The following is a 20636-nucleotide window of genomic DNA, read 5'->3' on the forward strand; positions in this document are numbered from 1 at the left end:
GCAAACACTTAAAATGGTACTAATTCACACTCTCTCAAAAAAAAAACACCCTGCATTTCTGGCTTGGAAAGTCACAAAGTCCAGCGTTAGTGGTGTACATTTCTGTGCGGTACTCAGCCAGATGAACAGTGGTCATCCTCTTTAGAGGACCATCTCCTTGTGTTTGGGGCCAGAGGTCACCACAGTCATTCAGGTGCCACACAGTTAGTTCTGACTCGAGACCCCATGCAGAACAGAACACTGACCAGCTGTGCGCCATCCTCACAATTGTTCCCGTGCTTGAACCAAGTTGTGCAGCCACTGTGTCCACTGATCTTATTGTGGGACTTCCTCTTTTTCACGCCCCCTCTACTTTACCAAGCATGTTGACCTCCAGGGACTGGTCTCTCCTGACAAAATGCCCCAAATGTGTGAGGCAAAGTCTTCCCATCCTTGCTTCTAAGTAGAATCCTGGCTGTCCTATTCAAGGCAGCTGTTTGTCCTTTTGGCAGTGCATGGTACCGGCACTATAATTCAAATGCATCAATTCTTCTCTGGTCTACCTTATTCCATGTTCAGTTTCCACATGCACATGAGGCAACTGAAGATATTACGGCCTGGGTCTGGCACGCCTTAGACCTCAAAGTAACCCCCTTGCTTTTCAACACTTTAAAGTGGTCTTGTGCAGACTTACCCACTGCAGTCCTGTCGGAGAGTCGAACGGTCCCTGTGGGTTTGAGAGACTGTAAGTCTTTATGGGAGCAGAAAGCCTTATCTTTCGCCTGTAGAGTGGCTGCTGGATTTGTTTGACCTGCTGACCTCAGGTCAGCAACCCAACCTGTAACCCACTACATCACCCTGTTTACAGAGTCCCACCTGATCATTTTGTGGAGTCAAAAGATCGTGCCCAAACCACTCCAGCCAGTCCATTCCAAGGAGGGCCATATTACAGTAATCTACCACACAGCACATGAGTTACCTCTCTTCAGATTTCCTGGTCGCTTTTCTTCCATACCCCTGAAACCCCACATATATAAACCTTTCCATTACACTAGGTTGTTTCTCTGAGTCGGGGTTCTGCTCTGTAAGATGCTTCGAGCACAGGGGCTCTCAGGAGGTGGGAGTGGGGGTAGGGGTGGTGGTGTTCCTGCCTATCACAAGGCTACAGCAGCTCCTGACAGCCTCTTCTGAAGGAAGGTTTTTCTACCGAGAGCTTGCAAAGTACTGACCAGGTTAATTTTCTCAAACTACTAAGTCATAAGCATCGCTCTAGACCCTGTAAATTACTATCTCGAGGAAAAGGCCCTGGGCACCTCCACTATTAGCAAGCGCCAGATGTCACTGTTCCTGGATGGTTTCTCAGGATCCCACCAGTCAGAGACTGTCCAAACCATGGGAGTGCGACTGCGAACGACAGCAACAAACTACAAGTGGACCAGCGTTTATTAAGCACGAAGTGGCGGGTGGTACGGCACCCTGACTGAACTGAATCTGGGATTCCTGAAGGGGGGAAAGTAAAATAAAAATCTGGTTTGGCAGTCAGCCGCCACTTCCCTCACCCTCAAAATGGAGACACAAAGCTAAGTCCCTTGGCGTGATCGGTGGTGGCTCGTGGAGCTGGGGCCCCAGCACTTCCGAAGCCCGGGCTGGAGGCTCACTGTCGGGCTTTCATTGCGGAGGCGGCCAGGCCCATCAAGATGGCTGCGACCGTGAAGCCCTGAGCCACGATCCGAGTGCGCATCATGAGCTGCGAGCGCTGGCTCTGGCCCCGGTGGAAGCAGTAGAGTCCGTAGGAGAGGGCAGCAGCCGTGCCCAGGCAGCCTGCGGAGGGGACCAAGTGGCTAGGCTGGGGTAGCACCCATCCGGGAGGTGCCTCCCCGCCGAGAAGGGCTTCCTTCTCAGGGAGTTTCTCCACTATAGGTGCCAGAAGGGGGTCCTCCGCACCCCAGAGCCGGCCCCGCCCGAGCCCACCCGCCTGGCCTCCCGCCGAGTTCCCCAACACCCGCCGCAGCGTCGGTGCCCGCTGGCCGCCCCGCCCCGTCGCCACGCCGCCGTCCGCGCGTTCCGTTCGGTCCTCCCCTCGCCCGTCCCCTCCACACCAGTGACCTCGCTCTAAAGTTCCTAGCGCACTCGCTTACCTATAGGCACCATGGGGTTCTCGCGGGTCTTGCGAAGGAACTTTTCCTTGAAGCCTTCCGTGTCCCCGTAGAGCGTAGGGCTAAACCCTTCGATGACCGGGGGCCGCGCGGGGTCAAAGGGGGGCTCGGGAGTTACGGGACCTGAAGCCGCCATGTCACGGCAAGCCGCTGCCGAAGAAAACAGGGACGCTGGGCCCCGCCCCCTGATGACGTCAGGAAAGGGCGAGCAGGGGAACGCACTTGCTGAACGCACACGCCGGTGCGGGCGCACGCTGCATTCTGGGAATCGTAGTACTTTACGGGGTGTCGCTACGCGAAGACTACATTTCCCATAAGCTTGAAGGCCACCGGAAGGGCTCTGTTCCACGAGGTTCTGTTCGTGAGAGACCCTGAGTCTGTTCTGTGACCACCGCGATGCCCAAGGCCAAGGGTAAGACGCGGAGGCAGAAGTTCGGTTACAATGTCAACCGAAAGCGGATGAATCGGCATGCTCGGCGGAAGGCTGCGCCGCGGATTGAGTGGTAAGGGGGCTGGTAAGGGTGCGGGAGGCGGGGTTCTCGGGCAGGACCGGCACGGGAGGTGCCGGACCCGCCACCTTCGCCCCTCTGTCCACAGCTCTCACATCCGACATGCCTGGGACCACGCCAAATCGGTGCGGCAGAACCTGGCCGAGATGGGGCTGGCCATGGACCCCAACAAGGTCCTGCCCCTCCGAAAAAGAAAGGTACTTGCCCGGCAGGATCGTGCCCCTAAGTTTTCTAACAGGGAAGTTTCCTCCCCAGCGCTTGCTACCTTTATTGTACACCGCCCCGTCTTTGACTTGAGACTTTGAGGCGAGTCGCTTGCCTGCGCCCTCTGAAGACCGCACTTTCGTGACCACCCATCTTCACGCGCCAGCCCCGTCTGCTTTTGCTTTAATTCGTAACACTGGTAACTTGTGTGCCAGCCAGTCAATTCGGACCCATAGCACGGCCCTATAGGCTTCCCGAGGCTGTAGTTTGTCTTTGTAATCATCTTACTGGGGGTTGATACAACTCTTCTCAGCATACACTCATCCATGTGTCAAGCACATTTGTACATCTGTTGCCATCCTCAGGCATTGTCTTCCGACTTGAGAGCCTTTGGTATCAGCTCCTCATTATCCCCTCCCACCTCCTCTATCATGAACCCTTGATAATTTATAGATTATTTTTTCATGTCTTATACTGTCCGATGTCTCCCTTCACCCACTTTTCTGTTGTCTGTCCCCCAGTGAGGGGGTTATATGTAGATCCTTGTGATCGGTTTCCCCTTTGTCCCCCACCTGGTATCACTATTCCCATTACTGTTCCCGAGGGGTTTATCTGTCCTGGCTTCCCTGTGTTTCCAGTTCTTATCTGTACTAGTGTACATGCTCTGATCTAGCCGGATTTGTAAGGTAGAATTGGGGTCATGATAGTGGGGGGGGGGGGGGGTATTAAAGAACTAGAGGAAAGTTGTATGTTTCATCGGTGCTAAACTGCACCCTGACTGGCCTCAGCCCTTCTGTAAGGGGATGTCCAGTTGTCTACAGATGGGCATTGGGTCTCCCTACACTCCATGCCCTCCCCCACCCCAGCCAACTCACAATGGGTATTATTTTGTTCTGGGTCTTTGATGCCTGATACCTGATCCCACTGACATCTCATGATCACACAGGCTGGTGTGCTTTGTTGCTTCTCAGCAAAATGACCTCTTGTTTGTCTTCAAGCCTTTTAAGACCCCAGACCCAAGGCTGTAGTTTTTATATGGAAGTAGACAGCCACATCTTTCTCCCACAGAATGGCTAGTGAATTTGAACCACTGACCTTTTGGTTAGCAGCCAAGCCCTTAGCCACAGCACCACTCCCTGTACTTATAACTACAAGTGGTCTATATTGCCTGTGTCTGCCCCTCCCTGCCTGCCTAAGTCTCTGTCTTGGAGGACAAAGACTTTGTTTTATTCCCTGCCACAAAGGGATGCTTAGGACGTATACGTTTTCAGTTAATAAGTAGGCAGGCGACTTGACGAATGGGCTTGCTGAATACATTTGTTTCAGTGCTGTTAGGCTGGTTGATTCCTTCCTGCCAGAGGAAGATGGCATTCCTGCGACCTAAGGTAGGCTCTGTTTTCCTCACTGTATGCTGGTCTCCTCATGGGCTCTCTTCCGTGCAGGTGCATGCCATGGAGGTGGATGGCGGGAGGAGGAAGGAGCTCGTGCGGAAGCCCTATGTGTTGAACGGTGAGTGTGGCCACATCCCTTTCTAGACCAGTGTCCTGCACTGTCAGAGCCATAAGAGGCCTCCGATGCCCTCATCTTATAGGTGGAAAAGCCAACTTTCAAAGGGGGGAGTGAGCTAGTGCAATGAGCTCACAGAGTTCAAACGACATCCCTGGCGGGGATGTTTCCAGTCACCTGACTAAACCGCGGCGTTTACACTAAGGTTAGAGTGGTGTCCAGGGACCAGGTAGCTGGTTGCCTGCGGGTAGGAAAGGAGTCCTAAGACATAAGTATGCCCTGCAGAGAAGCGGGAATTCTCTATCCTCGTTTCTTGCCAGGGATTTTCAGTGGTTCTGAAGGCAAAATAATTTGAATGGCCAGGCACATGATATTGAATCCCTCTTGTTCCAATTTTTAGTCCGTCTAAGTGGTTCTCATCAGAATTAAACTGTACAGGATTATGCATACAATGACACCTACAAAACCATGCTCATTTATACAAAATCCAGTACCATCGAGTCAATTTTAAATCACAGCAGTCCTATCCAGGGTTTTCAATACTAAAGTTTTATAGGAGTAGGCAGCCTCATCTTGCCCCTGAGGAAGGCCTGGTGGATTTGAACTGCCAATCTTGTGGTTAGTAGCCTAGTGCTTAACCCACAGGGCCACCAGGGAACCTATTTATTATCCACCGCCATTGAGTCGATGCAGACTGCTAGCATCTGGAGCATTGGGACTCACAGTGACCCTTTACATGGTTTCTGGAGCACCCTCCTCTGGCTCCCAAGGAGCAGCTTTCCAGGGTGATTTTCTCTCTTAGAGTTGTTTAACACCCAGTCCTGTCCCCAGTAAGATCTGATTTACCAAAAAACCTTGCTGCCATCGAGTCGATGCAGACTGCTAGCCGGCCTGTAGGCCAGGGCACACCTGCCCTGTGCGTTTCCGAGGCTGTCACTTTGAACGGCTGTAGAAAGCCGACTCCTTGGGGGGCTGGTGGTTTCCAACTGCAGCTCTTGTGGACCAGCTCGTAGCCACGATGCCACCAGAGCTCCTGCGCGAGTTGACAGGCTGATTTAGGGTTCATTATAGTTCTAGGAGGTCGCTCTTTTCATAGCTGCGAAGTGGAGGGGGGTTTCCCCAACCCACCGGTTATTTTTAGTGACGCCGTACTCTGGCTCCAGGGCTCAGACGTTTCCTACATGGAGCAGGAAGCAGCCTTGGCCCCTGCAGCTCTCCTCCGTTATTCAGGGACTGCGAGAACCAAAGAAGTTCTCAACCAGAGTTTTGCCCTGGGAGCTGGGAGCGTTAACTTTCATCTGTCCCCAGGATGTGACACTAAAGAGAGGATTAGTTTGGGGCCCTCCTTCCTGGGCCCAGAGAGAGGGGGCTGGCTTTCAGCTTGGCACCACACTCACAGGTGACTGCGCCACAGGAGGCAGAGTCTGAGAAGAAGGTTCTAACAGTGGGTCTGGGATTGAGCAGCAAAGCGAGCAGGTGGCTGGTGGCTCAGGGCAGAGGCGAATGGCTGCCTGGGCAGCTCGGGTCGTTCACAGCCTCATTCTGTTTCCCACCTTCTCTCACCCCAGAGCTGGAGGCAGAAGCCAGCCTCCCCGAAAAGAAGGACCATTCCCTGTCACGGGACCTCGTTGACTACGTCCGCTACATGGTGGAGAACCATGGAGAGGACTACAAGGTGAGTAGCCCTGGCCTGGAGCCCGTGGGAAGGGGCCGCCTGCCAGCGCCTGTGTGCTGAGACCAAGTAGAAGGAAAGGAACTAGATCCCATGGACTGGGACCTGGTGTTAACAGAAAGCTGAGTCGGCATAAACTGAGTGGTTATGAGATCTGAAATCATGAAAGCCCCTATTTTGCATTTCTCGTATGAAATCAGCAGCTCTAGCTCCACGGGGCCCTGGGCCCGCTGACTGAATGGAACTGAAGCTCCTCTAGCAGGCTCCTGCCTGGTCCTGCAGGCACTTGTACGCTCTTCCTCCGGCCCTCAGTGCAGCTGGGTTTCCTACTGCAGAGCTTGCAGGGAGGGAGATGAACCGAGACCAGAAGTGGTTTGCCCAGAGGCAGAGCTAAGATTTGATTGCTCCCATCAAGCCCTCAAGAGCCTTCTTTCTTTTAGGCCATGGCCCGGGATGAGAAGAATTACTATCAAGATACCCCAAAACAGATTCGGAATAAGATCAACGTCTACAAGCGTTTTTACCCTGCCGAGTGGCAGTCTTTCGTGGACTCTCTGCAGAAGAATCAGATGGAAGTAGAGTGACGGAGTTGTCCCCATCGGAGGGCTCCCCTGGGCCAGAGCAGCTCGAGCCAGCCAAGGGTTAGGGCCAGAAGGGGGTTTTGATTGACAGGCAAGACTGGCCCACCCTCCTGGAGCCCACACCTGGGAGGACCCATTCCAGAGGCTCTTGTTCACATTCTTCCGGAGGCTGAGGGAAAGCCTGAACCTTCTCTTGAGTAGGAGGGTTGCTTGGTGTACGTAATAAAACAAGGCTGTTTGACTCCTGGTCTGCTTGCTCCTCCAGCCCACTCCCGAGTGTGCCTCTATGAAAACCAGCGCCTTCAGGGCAAGGCAGCCTTCAGCTGTTGGACTTAGCTCCCTCTGCTGTCTGCCCTGGTTCCTGCACCACCTCTCCACTAAGCTTTCCACAGAAACCTGTCCACCGCATGTCCCCTGCCACTGCTCTTGTGGCTGAGGCCTATTGGGACCTGAGGCCCCTACACCTCTTTTGGGTTCGGTCTTCTACATAGGTATTTCCAGGTAAAACCCTGTGTAGTGCTTGCCTTTACCCTCGGCTTACAAGAAACAGTTAGGCTTAAGCCCTGTTAGCCATCCTCCCTTGAAGACCGCCCACTTGTCAGGCAGCACTGGGAAGAGCCAGAAGCCCTGCCAGAAGCCACCCCACAGTAGTCTCCACATTCTCCAGGTATCCCAATTCCGCCTCGGCTAACCTTCAGGTCTTTGGTTTCCTCACACAAGCCAGGTGCCAGCTTCCAGAAGCATCCCTGCCCCAAGCTGTGTACCTTAAGTGTCCGCTTACCCCCTCTGCCCATGGGTTTATTGTAGCAACGCTGTTGTGCCTTGTGCAGCTGTGACAGACTGCTTGAAGGCAAGGGCCTCACCCAGGGAGCCTGGGTGGAACTGTGCACAGGGTAAATGATCATGTGGCTCTGTGATCTCCATCCGGACCTTTGGGGTGGAGGCAGATTTATTTCTAACCCCATCCCCCAAACATAAATAAGTTACAAGGAATGGGTAGGTGGACAACCCCAAGGGCCTAAACAGATGTTCCTTATTAACCTGCCCTGATAGAGCCAACAGCCAGGGACCTGGGGCTTTGGTGCACAACAGGTGTTCCCAAAGATGTTCTAGCACATTCCATAGCTGCAGCTACTCAAAACCAAAAGCAGAGCAGTAGCTTTGGCATTTATTTTGTGCCTCAAATGTCCAGAAACACTCCCATGTTTCTGTGGTCTGGGTCCTTGGGATGGGCCGAGCCAGCAAGCCCCCATACTTTTGAATCTTTGGTGGGAATCCTCCAGTCCCCTAACGGGCCCACCTCCCAGAAGTAGCAGGTCCTCAAGGATACTAGAAAGGGCACTATGATTAATCACAACCACTTGGGATCCGTGAGGCAGGCAGCCAACTGCAGAAGTCTGTCTGCCAATACCTCAGGTCTGCAGTCGGGGCACAACTAGGCCTGGGCAGAAGTTTCTTCCAGAGGCGAGTGGAGCCACGTTGTGGGGAACTTGGTACTTCTTTAGGCAGACAGCAGGCATTGCCAGGCTCACCTTGGCGTTGGGAGAAACACTGGGCCCGGGAGACGGCCTCCTCCCTCTTCATAGCTGAACACTGCTGCTGGAGCACAAGTTGGAAAGCCTGTGATTCTAGCCAGACAGAAATGAGGCGGCTTCCCGAGCCAGGTTGGCCTCCTTGGGGGGCGGGAGCGGGAGCCCACACAGGTCAGAGACTGCAAAATCCAGAGCCAGGGTGTCACATCAGTACTTCAGAACAAAAGCCCTCCTGCACCCAAGGCCCGGGTAATTGGCACAAGTTGAACAAGCAAGCAGCCCACCCGCTGGCAGGCAGACGGAGAACTTCACAGGCATCTCCACTAAGAATGCTGGTTCCCGAGAGCGGGTGATCTGGGTTCTAGAATCAGGTGGGTATTCCAAAGGCAGCAAGAGCTTCTTCAAGATAACAAAAGACGGGGTCCCAGCTTCCCCCAAGTCCTTTGGGTCAGCCCTGCCCTCTGCCTCCCCACCTTGTGCCCTAAGACACCTGGAGCAGGGGGCAATGTGGCAGACTGCCTGGGGTGGGTACCAGCAGCCCCGTGAGTCGCTGGCTGACCGGCCATCAGCCACTGGTGAAACCACAGGCAGGCAGCCTACATTATCACAGGGAAGTTTGGCCTGGGGACCTTTGGTGCTGTTTGTGGTACTTACCCTCCAGAACCCAAACAACTCAGCAGCATCTCTGAAAAAAGGGCTTAACTCTTTACCCTCAGGTTCCCTCTTGAGGACTTTCCATTCCAACTCTGGGGGCCCCTATACAAAGTTCTGAGGTTCTAAGTTCTTAGGCAGATAGATAACCTCATCTCTCTTCCTCAGCATGACTGGTGGGTTTGGAATGCTGACCTTACATTCAACCAAACCAAAAGAAACCCCTTACCATCGAGTCAATTCTGACTCAGAGTGACCCTATGGAATGGAGCAGATATTCTCCTGGAGGTTTCCAAACCAAGAGCCAACTCTATGGGTGTTCCATGGGAGTTCTCCCATGGAATGCCTGGTGGTTTGCAACTGCTGACCTTGTGGCTGGCAGCTCATTGAAAAACCACCGCACCACCCGTCTCTGGATGCGAACAGCCTGAAGCTTGCTTCTCCAATATGCCCCCAGGGCTAATTTCCGACACCACAGTAAGGCTGGTTAAGAACTGTAGGCACCGGTTCTCACTATCTCCAAAACTCAGTGACATGTGGGACCAGGACTGGATCTCATTCATAACCCAGGGCAGCCCATAGCTCATCTCTGTAATGACAACAATGATTGTCAGCTGACTTCTGGAATGTTCCCCCCCACCCCCCACTTCCCAGGCGCCTCTCTGTGCTGGCTGTCCATGGAACCGAAGCTGCTGGGTGCAGGTCGAAGGCAGGCAAGTCGTCTCAAGTCAAACGCAAACTGCGGGCTAAGAAAACAAGGCCTTCGTGTCGCTATTGATTCCTCTTCAGGGGTCCTGACAAGCAGCAAGGCTCCCCCCTCTGTTGGCACTAAAGTGCCAGCCAGCAGCCTGAGGGTCACGGGGCTTCTGAACCTCAGGGAGCTGGCCACTGTCCAGTTGTCTGCTGGAGAAGACATGGGTCCCGACGGCTGTGAGGCCCTCCAGGCCGCCGTGGCTTGCTCTATTCCAGCCCTGCCCAGGGTTTTCTTTCGCCCCAGTATTCATTCCTGTGACAGGAAGGCTCCCTCCCAGTCACTGTGTCTACACAGGTGGGGTCTGCACCCCCTCACAGCAGGGCACATGGAGTCAGTTTGAAGTGTGCTATCTCCCTATCGGGCACGTCCATGTTTCCTGTGACACTCACCTGGGGGTTTGACAACAGCATCACGGAGCAGAGCCTAGCACTTTGCCCTGTTCCTTTCATAAATAAGTCCATACATTAAATGAAGCAGACCCCAGCTCCCACAGTGCAGTCATTCTCTCCCCGCTTCTGCAGACTTGGGTAAACACAGGCACAGGCACGGGCACCGTGAGTGCTCACGGTGTCGCCCAGGTTTGGGAAACCACCAACGGCCTTGTTTTGCTCACTGGTGGCTGAGTTCCTCTCATTCCATAGTGAGGGCAGGCTGGCAGGTCAGAAGCCGGTGTGCTAGGATCTCCAGGTCTGTTACAGCATTTCTCTCAGGGTGGGAGGGCAGGGAAAAGCTTGAAAAAGGACGCGCCGGGGAGCAGAGGCAGAGACAGCCCAAGGCCACGGCAAGTCAGGCAGAGCTGGGGCTGGAGGACCCTGTGGGGCTGGGAGGCAGGGCTCAAGGCTGCTGCTGCCCAGGAGGGAAGCATGGAGACTGGGAGGCCTGGCATCTCCCGGAGTACTGACCCCTCACCGTGACTGCAGCAAGGCAGAAGCGGAGCTCCGAGCATCTGCCCAGCTCAGACCCACCTCTCTCTTGCTTCAGCCTACAGATGCCTCCCCTGGACAGCTTCTACAGGGTTCTTGGCCCTGCCACCTGGTCCCACTGCAGGCCCAGGCCACCATAAAGCAGCAGGGGCAGCAACAGGCCCAGGTCCTGGGTGGGGTGGCAAGCAGGGGGCTCCCGCCTAGGAGAGGAGCTCCAGGAGCAGCTTCCAGATGTGCACAGTGCCAGGCTCGTTGAAGCCAGGCCCGGAGGGGGCAATGCTGGCCGCCAGGAGAAACACCTCCCGCTGGCTGTTGAGGGCCTGCAGGGCCAGCTCCCGCTGCAGCTCCACCACGTTCATGGCCTCACTCAGGTCCTGGGGAGACAGAGCAGCTGGTTGGAGCAAGGCATCCCAGCTTGTGCCCATCCCTGGCACCCAAAAAACAATTGCTCCGGGGCTACCTGGGGGGCATCAGAGCCCAAGCCCCAGCAGCAGCATCTGGAAAGAGCCGGGATTCTGTCCCCTCAGTGATGGTTCTCCGTACCAGGCTCATCATCCACCACCAGCCGCTCGGGGAAGGGCTTTGCTGTATGGCAGGCTTGTACTACAAGGACAGCTTAGGACCCTCCGGAGTCCCACTCCAAGGCACCCTACACAGGGTTTCTGAGGCTAATACTTGCTGGGAGCAGAAAACCTCCTTTCCCCCCAGAGCATCTGATGGGTTTGAATTGACTTTGCCCTTAGCAGTCTTACCTGGCAGTACCACCGGGACCCCTTGAAGGCTGACTAAGGGAAAACAGGGTCTGTATGTCGGGCTACTAACCCTGATCGGTCCTCAGGACAAAGAGGCAGCTGCCTGCTCCCTAAAACAGTCACTCACAGGAATCCAATGGAGCAGTCTGACTGTCCTTTGGGGCTTTGGGGTCTAGTTATCTAATCAGTTCAATGGCAGTGGGTTATACAGCAAGGCAGGAAAGGATGTTTTATACTCTAATTAAAATGAATCATCGGATTAATTTAGAGAGTGCTGGGACCTTTCATATGGCCCCACATTGGTTCAAAATTGTTTTAAGGTATACAAAGGGGCTTTAAAAAGTTCGTGGAAAAATTCCATTACTTTTTCATCCCATTTTCAAAGTTCCTTTGTATTTTATAAACAGGATGATATAACTTAACTGTCTAACCCAGGCCCTTCTGAGACTCAAATGGGGACCACGAATCTAGCTGGACAGTGGCACAAACAGGACCATCCTGGGCCCACAGGACACAGGGTCCCCATTTTCAACTGGCCGCCAGGTCTTTCCCTGACACACAGAGAAGAGATACCTAACCTCCCCCGCGGCGCAGACCCAGGGCTAGCCCGCAGCCATCACACAGGTGGTGGCTGGGAATGCACCGCAGGCCTGTGATACTGAGGCTGCGGGGTTAGGGCAGCACCCTGGCCCACGGAGAGGGCGTGGAGAAGCCCCGCACTCTTAGTTCTGGCTTCACCACAAATTTTCTATCGCTGTAGGCACTTCTTCAGGTCACAGGGTCTGCAAAGCAGGCCCTTTCGTGGCCTCCCCAGAGGGCTTGGCTGAGGGGACGACTGCCAGGTGCGCAGCACTGCAGGGGCAGTGGCCTGGTTAATGAGGCTCTTCTAGCCCAAGTCTCTAACGACCACCGAACACCTTCCCCCCTACATGGGGGTAGAGGTAGATACGGATAGTATTCACCTGTGAGTAATTTGTCAACAGGATTCTGGGTAATGCCAGCCTGCTGTGTATAAAATGAGCCCTCTGAGAAGCAGGGGATGGGATCTTACCACTGGCAAGAGCCCAGGAGTGGAGCCGTCTCCTCTGACCCCGGCATCTGGCTTTCCCATCTGACATTCGGAGCTTTGACTGAGCAGCACCCACCACTGAAACATCCCCTCAGACTTTGGTGAGTTCTGGGGCCCTGGAGCACTTCCCAGAGCCCAGAGACGTGAGGAAATAGACTCAAGGGATGGGCGGGGGGAAATGGCGCAGACTAGCATCTTGAAAGAGTTGGACTTTGGGGATTTTTTTCAATCTCAGGCTTCCTGGGATTAGTTTGATATTCATTCTTATCAAAGAAATTATTGCCACATGCACTATGCCTGGCACGCTGTTAGCACTTCCCAGAGTTGGCTGTCTTGTCTAGTCAGAAGCCACAAAACCAAACCCAACACACTGCCACGGTGTCAATGACAACTCACAGCGACCTTGGAAGTCAGGGCAGAATTGCACCTGTGGGTTTGTGATACTAACTCTTTGTGGGAGTACAAAGCCTCGTTTTTTATCCCAGAGCAGCTGGTGGTTTCAAACTGCTGACCTTGCGGTTAGCAGAGCCCATCATGTAATCTCTGCACCACTAGGGCTCCTTCACACGGGCACAGAAGAGAAAAGACACTGGCTTTGGAGTCAGCCACCTCCATTCTGTCACTGCCAAACTGTGGGACCTTGGGGAGCCTGCAAACCCTTTCTGAGCTTCAGGATTCCCACCTGTAAAATGGAAATCATCTCCTGTGCCCTGCAGGGTGGACTGGAACACATAATGTCATTCACACCTGACTGGGGCGACCTGTGTTCCTGAGTGTGCGATGGCCGGCAGCTCACAGTGCATTTCTGGGCCTTTCTTTCCAGGCACCTCTGGACTTGAATCTCAAACCGTTCAGTTAGTTGCTCAACCGTTTGCTAAGCCACCCACTGGCCCACTTGGCACACAGGAGCTTAGTGGGGACAGATGATACAGAAACCGAGTGGACAGAAGCTCCGGGACAGTCTTTCAGCAGGCTCCCCAGGCCTGAACCCCAAGTGCTCTCTGCCCCGCCCAGCCATCTGCATCTGGGGAGAAGCCCGCCCTCTGGCCTAAGCCGGCCTCCCTGAGGCCCTCACCTGCTTGTTAGCCACCACGACGACAGGCAGGTCGGGGTCCTTGTCCAGCAGCTTGTGTAGCTCCTGCCGGGCCCACTGCAGACGCTGCCGGTCAGCCGAGTCCACCACAAACACCAGCACGTCCACCTCATTCACAAACTCCTTCCAGTAAAAGCGCAGGTTTTGGCTGCCACCGACTGTGGAGAGGCCAGGGGCCAGCTCAGAGCCGCCCTGGGCCCTGATTTGCCACACACAGTCCCAGGCTCATCCCACTGCCTGCAGCATCCCCCCAGCCAGGGGCATAAAGGCCACTAGCTCCAGTGCCAGGCAGACGTGGGTTCAGCTTTAGTGATGCCCGAAGACTCTCCTTGGACCGGTGCCTGCCTTCAAGCACCAGTCTCCTCCTCAGTGAAGTCCAAGGGGACCGTATGCAATGCACTTGTCACAGGAGTAGCATGTTGTAACTGCTCAACAAGAGGTGCTCCCAGTTCTCTCGTCTCTCCTTCCTTCCCTCTCGAGCTAGCTTCCTCCCCGGTCAGCGATGGCTATGACCAGAAGTCGAGACCACCCCAGCCCAGACCCAGCCTCCACACTCATTTGCCCTCCAGCCAGCCACCCCATTCTCTTCCTTCGTCAATGCCATGCTCGGGTCACCCACACAGTGCCCTCGGCCCGGTCCCATCTGCCTCTCTGCCCAGTCCCCAGCAGTCACCCACACTGGTCTGTGGCAGCACGATGGTTTGACTTCCACCTCTGACTTTGTGGATTCTAAGTCCTTTGAGAGGTAGGTCGAGCCGGTTTACCCTCTGGATCCCCTCAAAGCCCCCAACACAGTGCCTGGCACCCAGCAAGCACTCACCAAGTACTTACTGAGTGCTTACTCGGTGCTAAGCACTGACCTGGGTGGGTGCGGAGATGCAGAGGCGAGCAAGGCGGGTGGGGGCCCTGCTCTCCAGGCACGTCCTCCCTGGTCGGGGAGGACAAGGCAGTAACTCGTGAACACCGTCCAGAAAGGGAGGAAAGAGAACAGAAAGAGCGACGTGCTGGGCAGGGTGGTCTGGGAAGGTCTCCCCAAGGATGCTGGCAGGGGTGCTGAGCCTGGGATGGTGAGGACCCAGCTGTAGGGAGGTCATCCGTGGCTGATCTACACAAGGCAGGTGGGCTTGGGAGGGTGTGGCATTTCGGTTTAGAGTGATGCGATCTGAGTGAGTTCCTGGGCGATCCCTCTGCTGGCACTGGGGAAGAGATGGAAGCAGGCAGAGCGGAGGAGGCTAAGGCTGCTGCAGGATTGAAGGGAGATGATGGTGGCTTGGGCGGGGAGCCAGTGGGTAGCGGAGGGAGAAGCAGGCATTTTTGGAACCTGCTGGAGGATAAAGCTGACAGAACTGGTAATACACCATTTCCCCACAAAGGGCCCCAGGCGGAGTGCTGTAGAGTGCCCCAGGGAATTGAGGCTTGTGGTGGGGGTACCTCAGAACTTGACTCAAATTGCTGGGTTAAAAAACAAACTAACCACCCACCCCCTCCTGCCAGGACTATCAAGAAAGACAGGGCCGTAAGGGCAGGCCTCGCTGGACCACAGAAAGGGTACTGGGTAAAGGCCCACTTGTTGAAAGTCCCAGATGCCCAGGTGACCATCAAGTTCCCCACCCCCACCCAGAAAGGGAGCAGGCAGTGTCTGAGGGCAGATGAGGGGGCCCATTTGGGCCTGACAACAAAGCCCAGGTGGTCTTACTAGTCTGAGTGCTCTGGGAGACAGGAGTCCGCTGGTGCCTGAGCTGACAGAACCATGCGCCTGCCATCCTCCTTCCAGAGTCCAAGCAGCCCTAGGACTGAGCGCGCGCAGGGGTGGGGGGCGCTGCTGTACAGACCCTCCCTGATGGCACACAAATCCTCTGAAGATCAGTGTCAAGGGCCCTGAGATGGGTCACAACCGTTGGTGCCTCGGGTGCCACAGCCTAGTCAGCTTGCATGTGGCTCCAGGGCTCAGCAGAGGAGCCCCTCCCCCAGCCAGGGCCTGATGGGTAATCTAAATCCTGAAGGTAGTTTATCACAGGAAGGCCTTTCCTGTAGGAAGGAAGTCCCGCACAAAGGACAGGAAGTAAGAACTGTAAGCCCCGCCCACCCTCAGAACAAGGAAGTGCCCACGTGGGGTGAACTGGGGGGAGGGGTGGGGTTTAGAATGGAACCCAAACCAGCCGATTGCCTGGAGTCCCTTCTGACTCAGAGATACCCATCTGGGTTTTCTGAGGCTGTAGATCTTTCTCCCACAGAACGGCTGCGGTTTGAACAGATGAGCCTGCAGCCCAAGCTTACTTGACAGCAGGTCTTCAAAGCCAGAAGCCTGACCGTCAGCCTGGGTTCCCCCACTCAGCACCCGTGTGACCCTGGAGAAATGCTTTAGTTTGCTGGGGCTGTTTCCTCGCGTGTATGACAAGAGGTCATCGCCATCTCTTGTGCGTGGCACACGGTATTACTAGTATTTCGACAGTTTCAGCTGAGTCTGAGGCCAGGGGACGCCGTGGGATGTGCGGGATCACAAAGGGCCCTACACGCCATCCCAGGCCGGCGGAGATGGGACGGGAAGGGGTGGAAATCAGCTCACTCTCTAGCAGGTCCACCTCGAAGTTCTTGGTGGGCAGCCGCACGGAGTTGAAGCCCCAGGTGGGGACGTGGCCGTCCAGCGGCGGCTTCCCTGCCAGCACGCGCAGGAACGTGCTCTTCCCGGAGCCGTCCAGTCCCAGCACTAGCACCTCGCGCTGCTCCAGCTCCTCCAGCACCGGATCCTCCTCGTCCTCATCCTCGGGCTGCAGGACAGAGGTCAGGCTGCGGTAGGCATCCTCCCGCCAGCCCTTCCCGAGCGAAGGCCGAGGGCACCCACCAACCCGATCCACCCTCCACTCATTCATGGGCAGGCGGCAGGGCCGTGGGAAGAGCACTGCGTTTGGAGTTCTGACTTCCAAATCCCACTCACGGTTAAATCTGAGTAAATCAAGGCAAATCCCGGGCCTCCGTCAGCTTCCGCTTTCTCAAGACTAACAATCGCCACATCCCAGGGCAGCAAGAGATGTACAAGCGCGCCACGCTGCCCACGAGGAGCACGGCGGGCTTTTCCCGGCATTCTCCGGGCGGCGGGGCCGGCCGCGCGCACTGCGCAGGCGCCGGGCGGGCGCGGGCTGGAGCTGCGCGGGCCCGGGGATGGACGCGTGGACGCGCCTCCATGCTTCCCAGCGCGCCAGAGGCCACCGGCTGGCGGGGACGGCGGGCTGACGCGTGGTCACCCAGTCCTCGGTTCCCAGACCCAACGCTCGTATGGCCGCTATGTGCATGTGGCCTCTGGAGGCCGCGCTATCATTATTCATGATTTCTGATGAGAAATCCCAAATCCAGAATCCATTGTCCTTTCCTCCCCGCCCCCACCCCCCACTATAGGCAATATCATTTGGCTGGCTGCTAGTTTCAATGTTTTTCGGTCTTTAGTTTTTAAAGCTTTACTGTGGATTTTTTTTTCTAAGTCCCCGAGCCGGGCGACACCGGCGCTCACAGGGGCGCAGCCACACACACACACACACACAAAGGCCCGGGCCCCAGGCCGCCGGCCAGCCGCTCCCAGACTCCCAGCTCCGCACTCACGTCCCACTCGGGTAGGTGGACAGGGTCCGCACCCCACCAGGCCTCGCTCCCGTCCCAGCGCTGCTCCCGATCGCGGCCGAAGTAAACCTTCCACAGGATGAAGAGCACGGAGCCGAGCACCGCCGTGGCGCCGCCCAGTGCCAGCACCAGGGGGCCCAGAGGCCGTGGCGCCATGAGGCCAGGCGAGGGGTGCAGGCAGCTCCGGCCGAGCCAGCCAGCCGAAGATGGCCCCGCTGCGTCTGCCGCGCCCACCTACCCACCCCCAGCCCCCACACTACAAGCCCCACAATGCACTGCAGTTGTCGCGACAGACCGCCCCCAACCCTGGGGCCCTGGGTGGAGGGCCCTGGCGGGGCTGCTCGGTGCCCCTGCTGTCTTTGCAAGATGCCGCGTGGATCCCGAGGCTCTGCCAGGGCAGATGGAATGGTATTGACTAGCATCTATTGGGCGCTTGCTGTGTGCCCAGGGGCTATCTCCAAGTGGTACAGAGACCCAAGAGTTAGGTAACCTAGGAAAGGTCACAGTACATTGACACTGTCTGCGTTCAGTCCCAAGTGATCTTTATCTAGGACAAGCTCCGCCCGCCCCTCCTGATCTTGAGGTAAGCCAGGGATCACACAGCTAGGAGCCGATGGCTTATTCAGGGCTACAGACAGCAGGACTGCAACCTGGGACCCTAACTCCCAGCCGCCTCTTCCACCCTTGACTGCTTCCCCAACCCCCAGGATTCTGCTGTCTTGGAGACCTGAACATGCTGATAAAGGAGGCAGGGCCCCGTGGCCTACACCATCCCTCAGTGAACCCCCAATGATGGATTGCCAAAGCATAGCCCAAGAAGAAGAAGAAGGGGTTGGGGCGCAAGGGGGGGAGTTGATCAGCCTGCAGAGGGTGATTATTATTTTTTTTTTTTTGACGAAGTGTGGTGTGACAAAAATCATTCTGATTATCCCGGAATCCAAATTTCTGGGTTCATAGAATTGGGTTGACCCAGTCTGCCCTTAGGTGTCCTTTGAGCCATTAAAGAATTGTTCTCCTAACATCACCCTTAAGTCAAACAATAGCACCTTAGCAGAGATGGTTTTACCTTGGGCATTAGGCGCTGGTAGAAAATTACCTAAATGCGGGCTGTTTGCACAACCTAGGATCTCAGGCTCTAACTGGAAAATGCGTGACGTGTCCTTCGTGAAGCTGATTTCCCAACTGTCTGGAATGCTGCATGAAATCTGAAGCTATCTCCTACGAAGTGGACGCGCCATTGGCCTATGCCCGTAAAACCTGCATCGTTTCGGCAGTGTCCCCTCTTCAGAATGTCTTCTGACACTGCTTGATTCCAAGCTATCGATTCATAACAATATTTGGCTACACGAAATTTTCGTGTTTCTCTAAGCATTTACCCTCCCAGCATATCAACACTCCTCTCTGAACTTTGAGAAAGAATCTCCTTCGGTGCTGGCTTCCTCTGCACCCCGAGGCTGCAGTTCGAACCCAGTGCTAGACCATGTATTCCTCTTGCTCGGGTTTGCACACTTGTAAAAGCTCTACAGTGAGAAGGGCAACTGCTCCTGCCATGTTAGAGCTGAACTGACCACGGCCACGTCACACTCCCCTTCTGATAGCTCGGGGATGTCTCTCTCCTCCAGCAGAGAGGGCTCATTCTAACGGCCAGGGGAGAAGCAACTAAAATGAACCAATGCCCTGCCTCTATGAGTGTTCCATGTTCCTATCTGCATAGTCCCACCCAGTCATTCGATGGGAGTTACGGAGACGGGTACGGAAGAGCGGCCGCATGAGAAAAAAGAATGCAGAGTCATTTCGTCGACATGCAGCCGTTCCCGAGGTAACACGTGATCAGGAACCAAGGCTATAGAAGCAAAAGGACCCGCAGTGCAGGGTTTTCCCGGCATCCACTGGGCCACTCCGCTGCGCACACTGCGCAGGCGCAGGTTGGACGGGTCACGTGGCCGGGTTCTCCGGGCGCGAGCGGCGAGTTGGACATATTGAAGTGTGCTCACTCCATGCTTCCTGGTCCCCAGATCCAGTGCTTACCCGGTCTCACTGGATCATGGTTTCTGCGAGAAATCCGAAATCCCTTGTCCTTCTGCCGCCATAAACTCAAGGCCCCTGAGTGGATTCTGACTCTGCGCCATGCCCGTCCCCCCGCCCCCCAGCTCCCGGGGCGAAGGGACTGCACCACGTATTTTACGGGAGCAGAGAGCCTCGGGACCACTGGAGGGTTAGAACTACTGGCTTTGAGGTTAGCAGTCCAACGTGTACCAGACAGGGCCCACAGGGCTCCACACGCACCTACAAAGGAAACGGAGCCGATCCTGTTTGTAACACGGCACCGGAGGCTTCTGCCGGGAGGGCCCTTCCTTACTCGCAGGAAGAGAAGTCACTGCCATTTGAGTCAATTCTGACTCACAGCGACCCCGCAGGACAGGATAGAACTGCCTTTGTGGGTTTCCGAAATTGTAACTGTTAAAACATTGCTTAAATGTATTGTTTTCATTATATGAATTACTAAAAATTGTTTTGTAAAAGCCTCCTACGTTGAATTATAACATTATTCGCATCTTAGTGGAAGCTTAAAATTTTTTCTCTTTTCAATTACTGCTTTATTTAAAAAATATGACCAAAATCAGAGACATTAAACAACAATGAAAAAACCCCAAACCGTGCGTGTTTGTAGCTCCTAGAAAAGCAATCATATGATTCAAAGCACCATTCTAATTGAATAATGACAATTCTGTCCAGAGCCCATTATTGTTAGGTACCATTGAATCCATTCTGACCCATAGCGACCCCATAGACAACAGAAGGAAACAGCACTGTCCTGGTTCATTCTCAAATTGTTCCTGTGCCTGAGCCCATTGTTACAGCCACTATGTCAATCCATCGCCGTGAGGATCTTCCTCTTTTTCACCGCCCCTCCACTTTACCAGGCATAATGTCCTTCTCCAGGGACTGGTCTCTCCTGGCAACATGTCCAAAGGATATAAGATGAAGTCTCACCATCTTTGCCTCTAAGGAGCACTCTGGCTGTGTTTCTTCCAAGACAGAGAATGGTTTGTCCTTTTAGCATTCCATGGTACTTTCAACATACTTCTCCAGCACCACAATTCAAATGTATCAATTCTTCTTCCATATTCCTTATTAAATGTCCAACTTTCACATGCATGGCACAGGACTTGGCAGTGTTTCCATCCATTGTACATAGAGTCAGTATGAGACACACTGACTCAACAGCACTGAGCAACAAGTTGGACTTGTAGAACATGTTTTTCTTTGCTAATTATCTTTTTCCTTTCTATTTTTTGATTAAATACTTTTATTGGGGGCTCTTACAACTCTTATCACAATCAATACATTCATCCATTGTATCAAGCACATTAGTACATTTGTTACCATCATAATTTTCAAAGCATTTTCTTTCTACTTGAACCCTTGGTAACAGTGCCACCTCATTTTCCCCTCCCTCCCCCACCCTTCCTGCCTCATAAACCCTTGATAAATTATTATTTTCATATCTTACATCATCTGCTGTCTCCCTTCACCCACTTTTCTGTTGTTCGCCCCTCTGGAAGGGGATTATATGTTGGTCCCTGTGATCATTTTCCCCTTTCTTCCCCTACCTTCCCATAACCTCCTGGTATCTATTCTC

At 54.6% G+C, this 20636-nt stretch overlaps 3 protein-coding genes across 3 annotated transcripts; 1 reads left to right on the forward strand and 2 right to left on the reverse strand.

Moving 5' to 3' along the window:
- Positions 1-1404: 1404 nt before the first annotated feature.
- On the reverse strand, positions 1405-2305 carry HIGD2A (HIG1 hypoxia inducible domain family member 2A). Its single transcript, XM_004697140.2, has 2 exons — positions 2118-2305; positions 1405-1800 (listed from the first exon to the last, which is right to left on the reverse strand). Exons 1-2 carry the CDS (start codon positions 2269-2271, stop codon positions 1634-1636), a joined length of 321 nt encoding a protein of 106 aa, XP_004697197.1. The 5' UTR covers positions 2272-2305; the 3' UTR covers positions 1405-1633.
- Positions 2306-2472: 167 nt separating this feature from the next.
- On the forward strand, positions 2473-6848 carry NOP16 (NOP16 nucleolar protein). Its single transcript, XM_004696807.2, has 5 exons — positions 2473-2638; positions 2733-2841; positions 4291-4357; positions 5923-6029; positions 6467-6848. Exons 1-5 carry the CDS (start codon positions 2532-2534, stop codon positions 6608-6610), a joined length of 534 nt encoding a protein of 177 aa, XP_004696864.1. The 5' UTR covers positions 2473-2531; the 3' UTR covers positions 6611-6848.
- Positions 6849-7526: 678 nt separating this feature from the next.
- Positions 7527-17149, reverse strand: ARL10 (ADP ribosylation factor like GTPase 10). The gene is made up of 4 exons (XM_045284632.1): positions 16976-17149; positions 15948-16149; positions 13364-13539; positions 7527-10841 (listed from the first exon to the last, which is right to left on the reverse strand). The coding sequence occupies exons 1-4, from the start codon at positions 17147-17149 to the stop codon at positions 10668-10670; spliced, it is 726 nt and encodes a 241-aa protein (XP_045140567.1). The 3' UTR covers positions 7527-10667.
- Between the last annotated feature and the right edge of the window lie 3487 nt (positions 17150-20636).

The sequence above is a fragment of the Echinops telfairi genome, unplaced genomic scaffold (genome assembly GCF_000313985.2).
Source record: "Echinops telfairi isolate 266 unplaced genomic scaffold, ASM31398v2 ScPeMD7_7469;HRSCAF=8507_0, whole genome shotgun sequence".
Lineage (NCBI taxonomy): Eukaryota > Metazoa > Chordata > Mammalia > Afrosoricida > Tenrecidae > Echinops > Echinops telfairi.

What these genes read in the sequence shown, in the direction of transcription:
- HIGD2A (XM_004697140.2), bottom strand. Translation starts at nt 2,271, where the DNA reads ATGGCGGCTTCAGGTCCCGTAACTCCCGAGCCCCCCTTTGACCCCGCG. An exon ending in GAACCCCATGGTGCCTATAG is followed by an intron (nt 1,801 to 2,117) that starts GTAAGCGAGTGC and finishes TCCCCTCCGCAG; the next exon opens with GCTGCCTGGGCACGGCTGCT.
- NOP16 (XM_004696807.2), top strand. Translation starts at nt 2,532, where the DNA reads ATGCCCAAGGCCAAGGGTAAGACGCGGAGGCAGAAGTTCGGTTACAAT. An exon ending in TGCCCCTCCGAAAAAGAAAG is followed by an intron (nt 2,842 to 4,290) that starts GTACTTGCCCGG and finishes TCTTCCGTGCAG; the next exon opens with GTGCATGCCATGGAGGTGGA. An exon ending in GAAGCCCTATGTGTTGAACG is followed by an intron (nt 4,358 to 5,922) that starts GTGAGTGTGGCC and finishes CTCTCACCCCAG; the next exon opens with AGCTGGAGGCAGAAGCCAGC.
- ARL10 (XM_045284632.1), bottom strand. Translation starts at nt 17,149, where the DNA reads ATGGCGCCACGGCCTCTGGGCCCCCTGGTGCTGGCACTGGGCGGCGCC. An exon ending in TCCACCTACCCGAGTGGGAC is followed by an intron (nt 16,150 to 16,975) that starts GTGAGTGCGGAG and finishes TCTGTCCTGCAG; the next exon opens with CCCGAGGATGAGGACGAGGA. An exon ending in CGAGGTGGACCTGCTAGAGA is followed by an intron (nt 13,540 to 15,947) that starts GTGAGCTGATTT and finishes GCCTCTCCACAG; the next exon opens with TCGGTGGCAGCCAAAACCTG.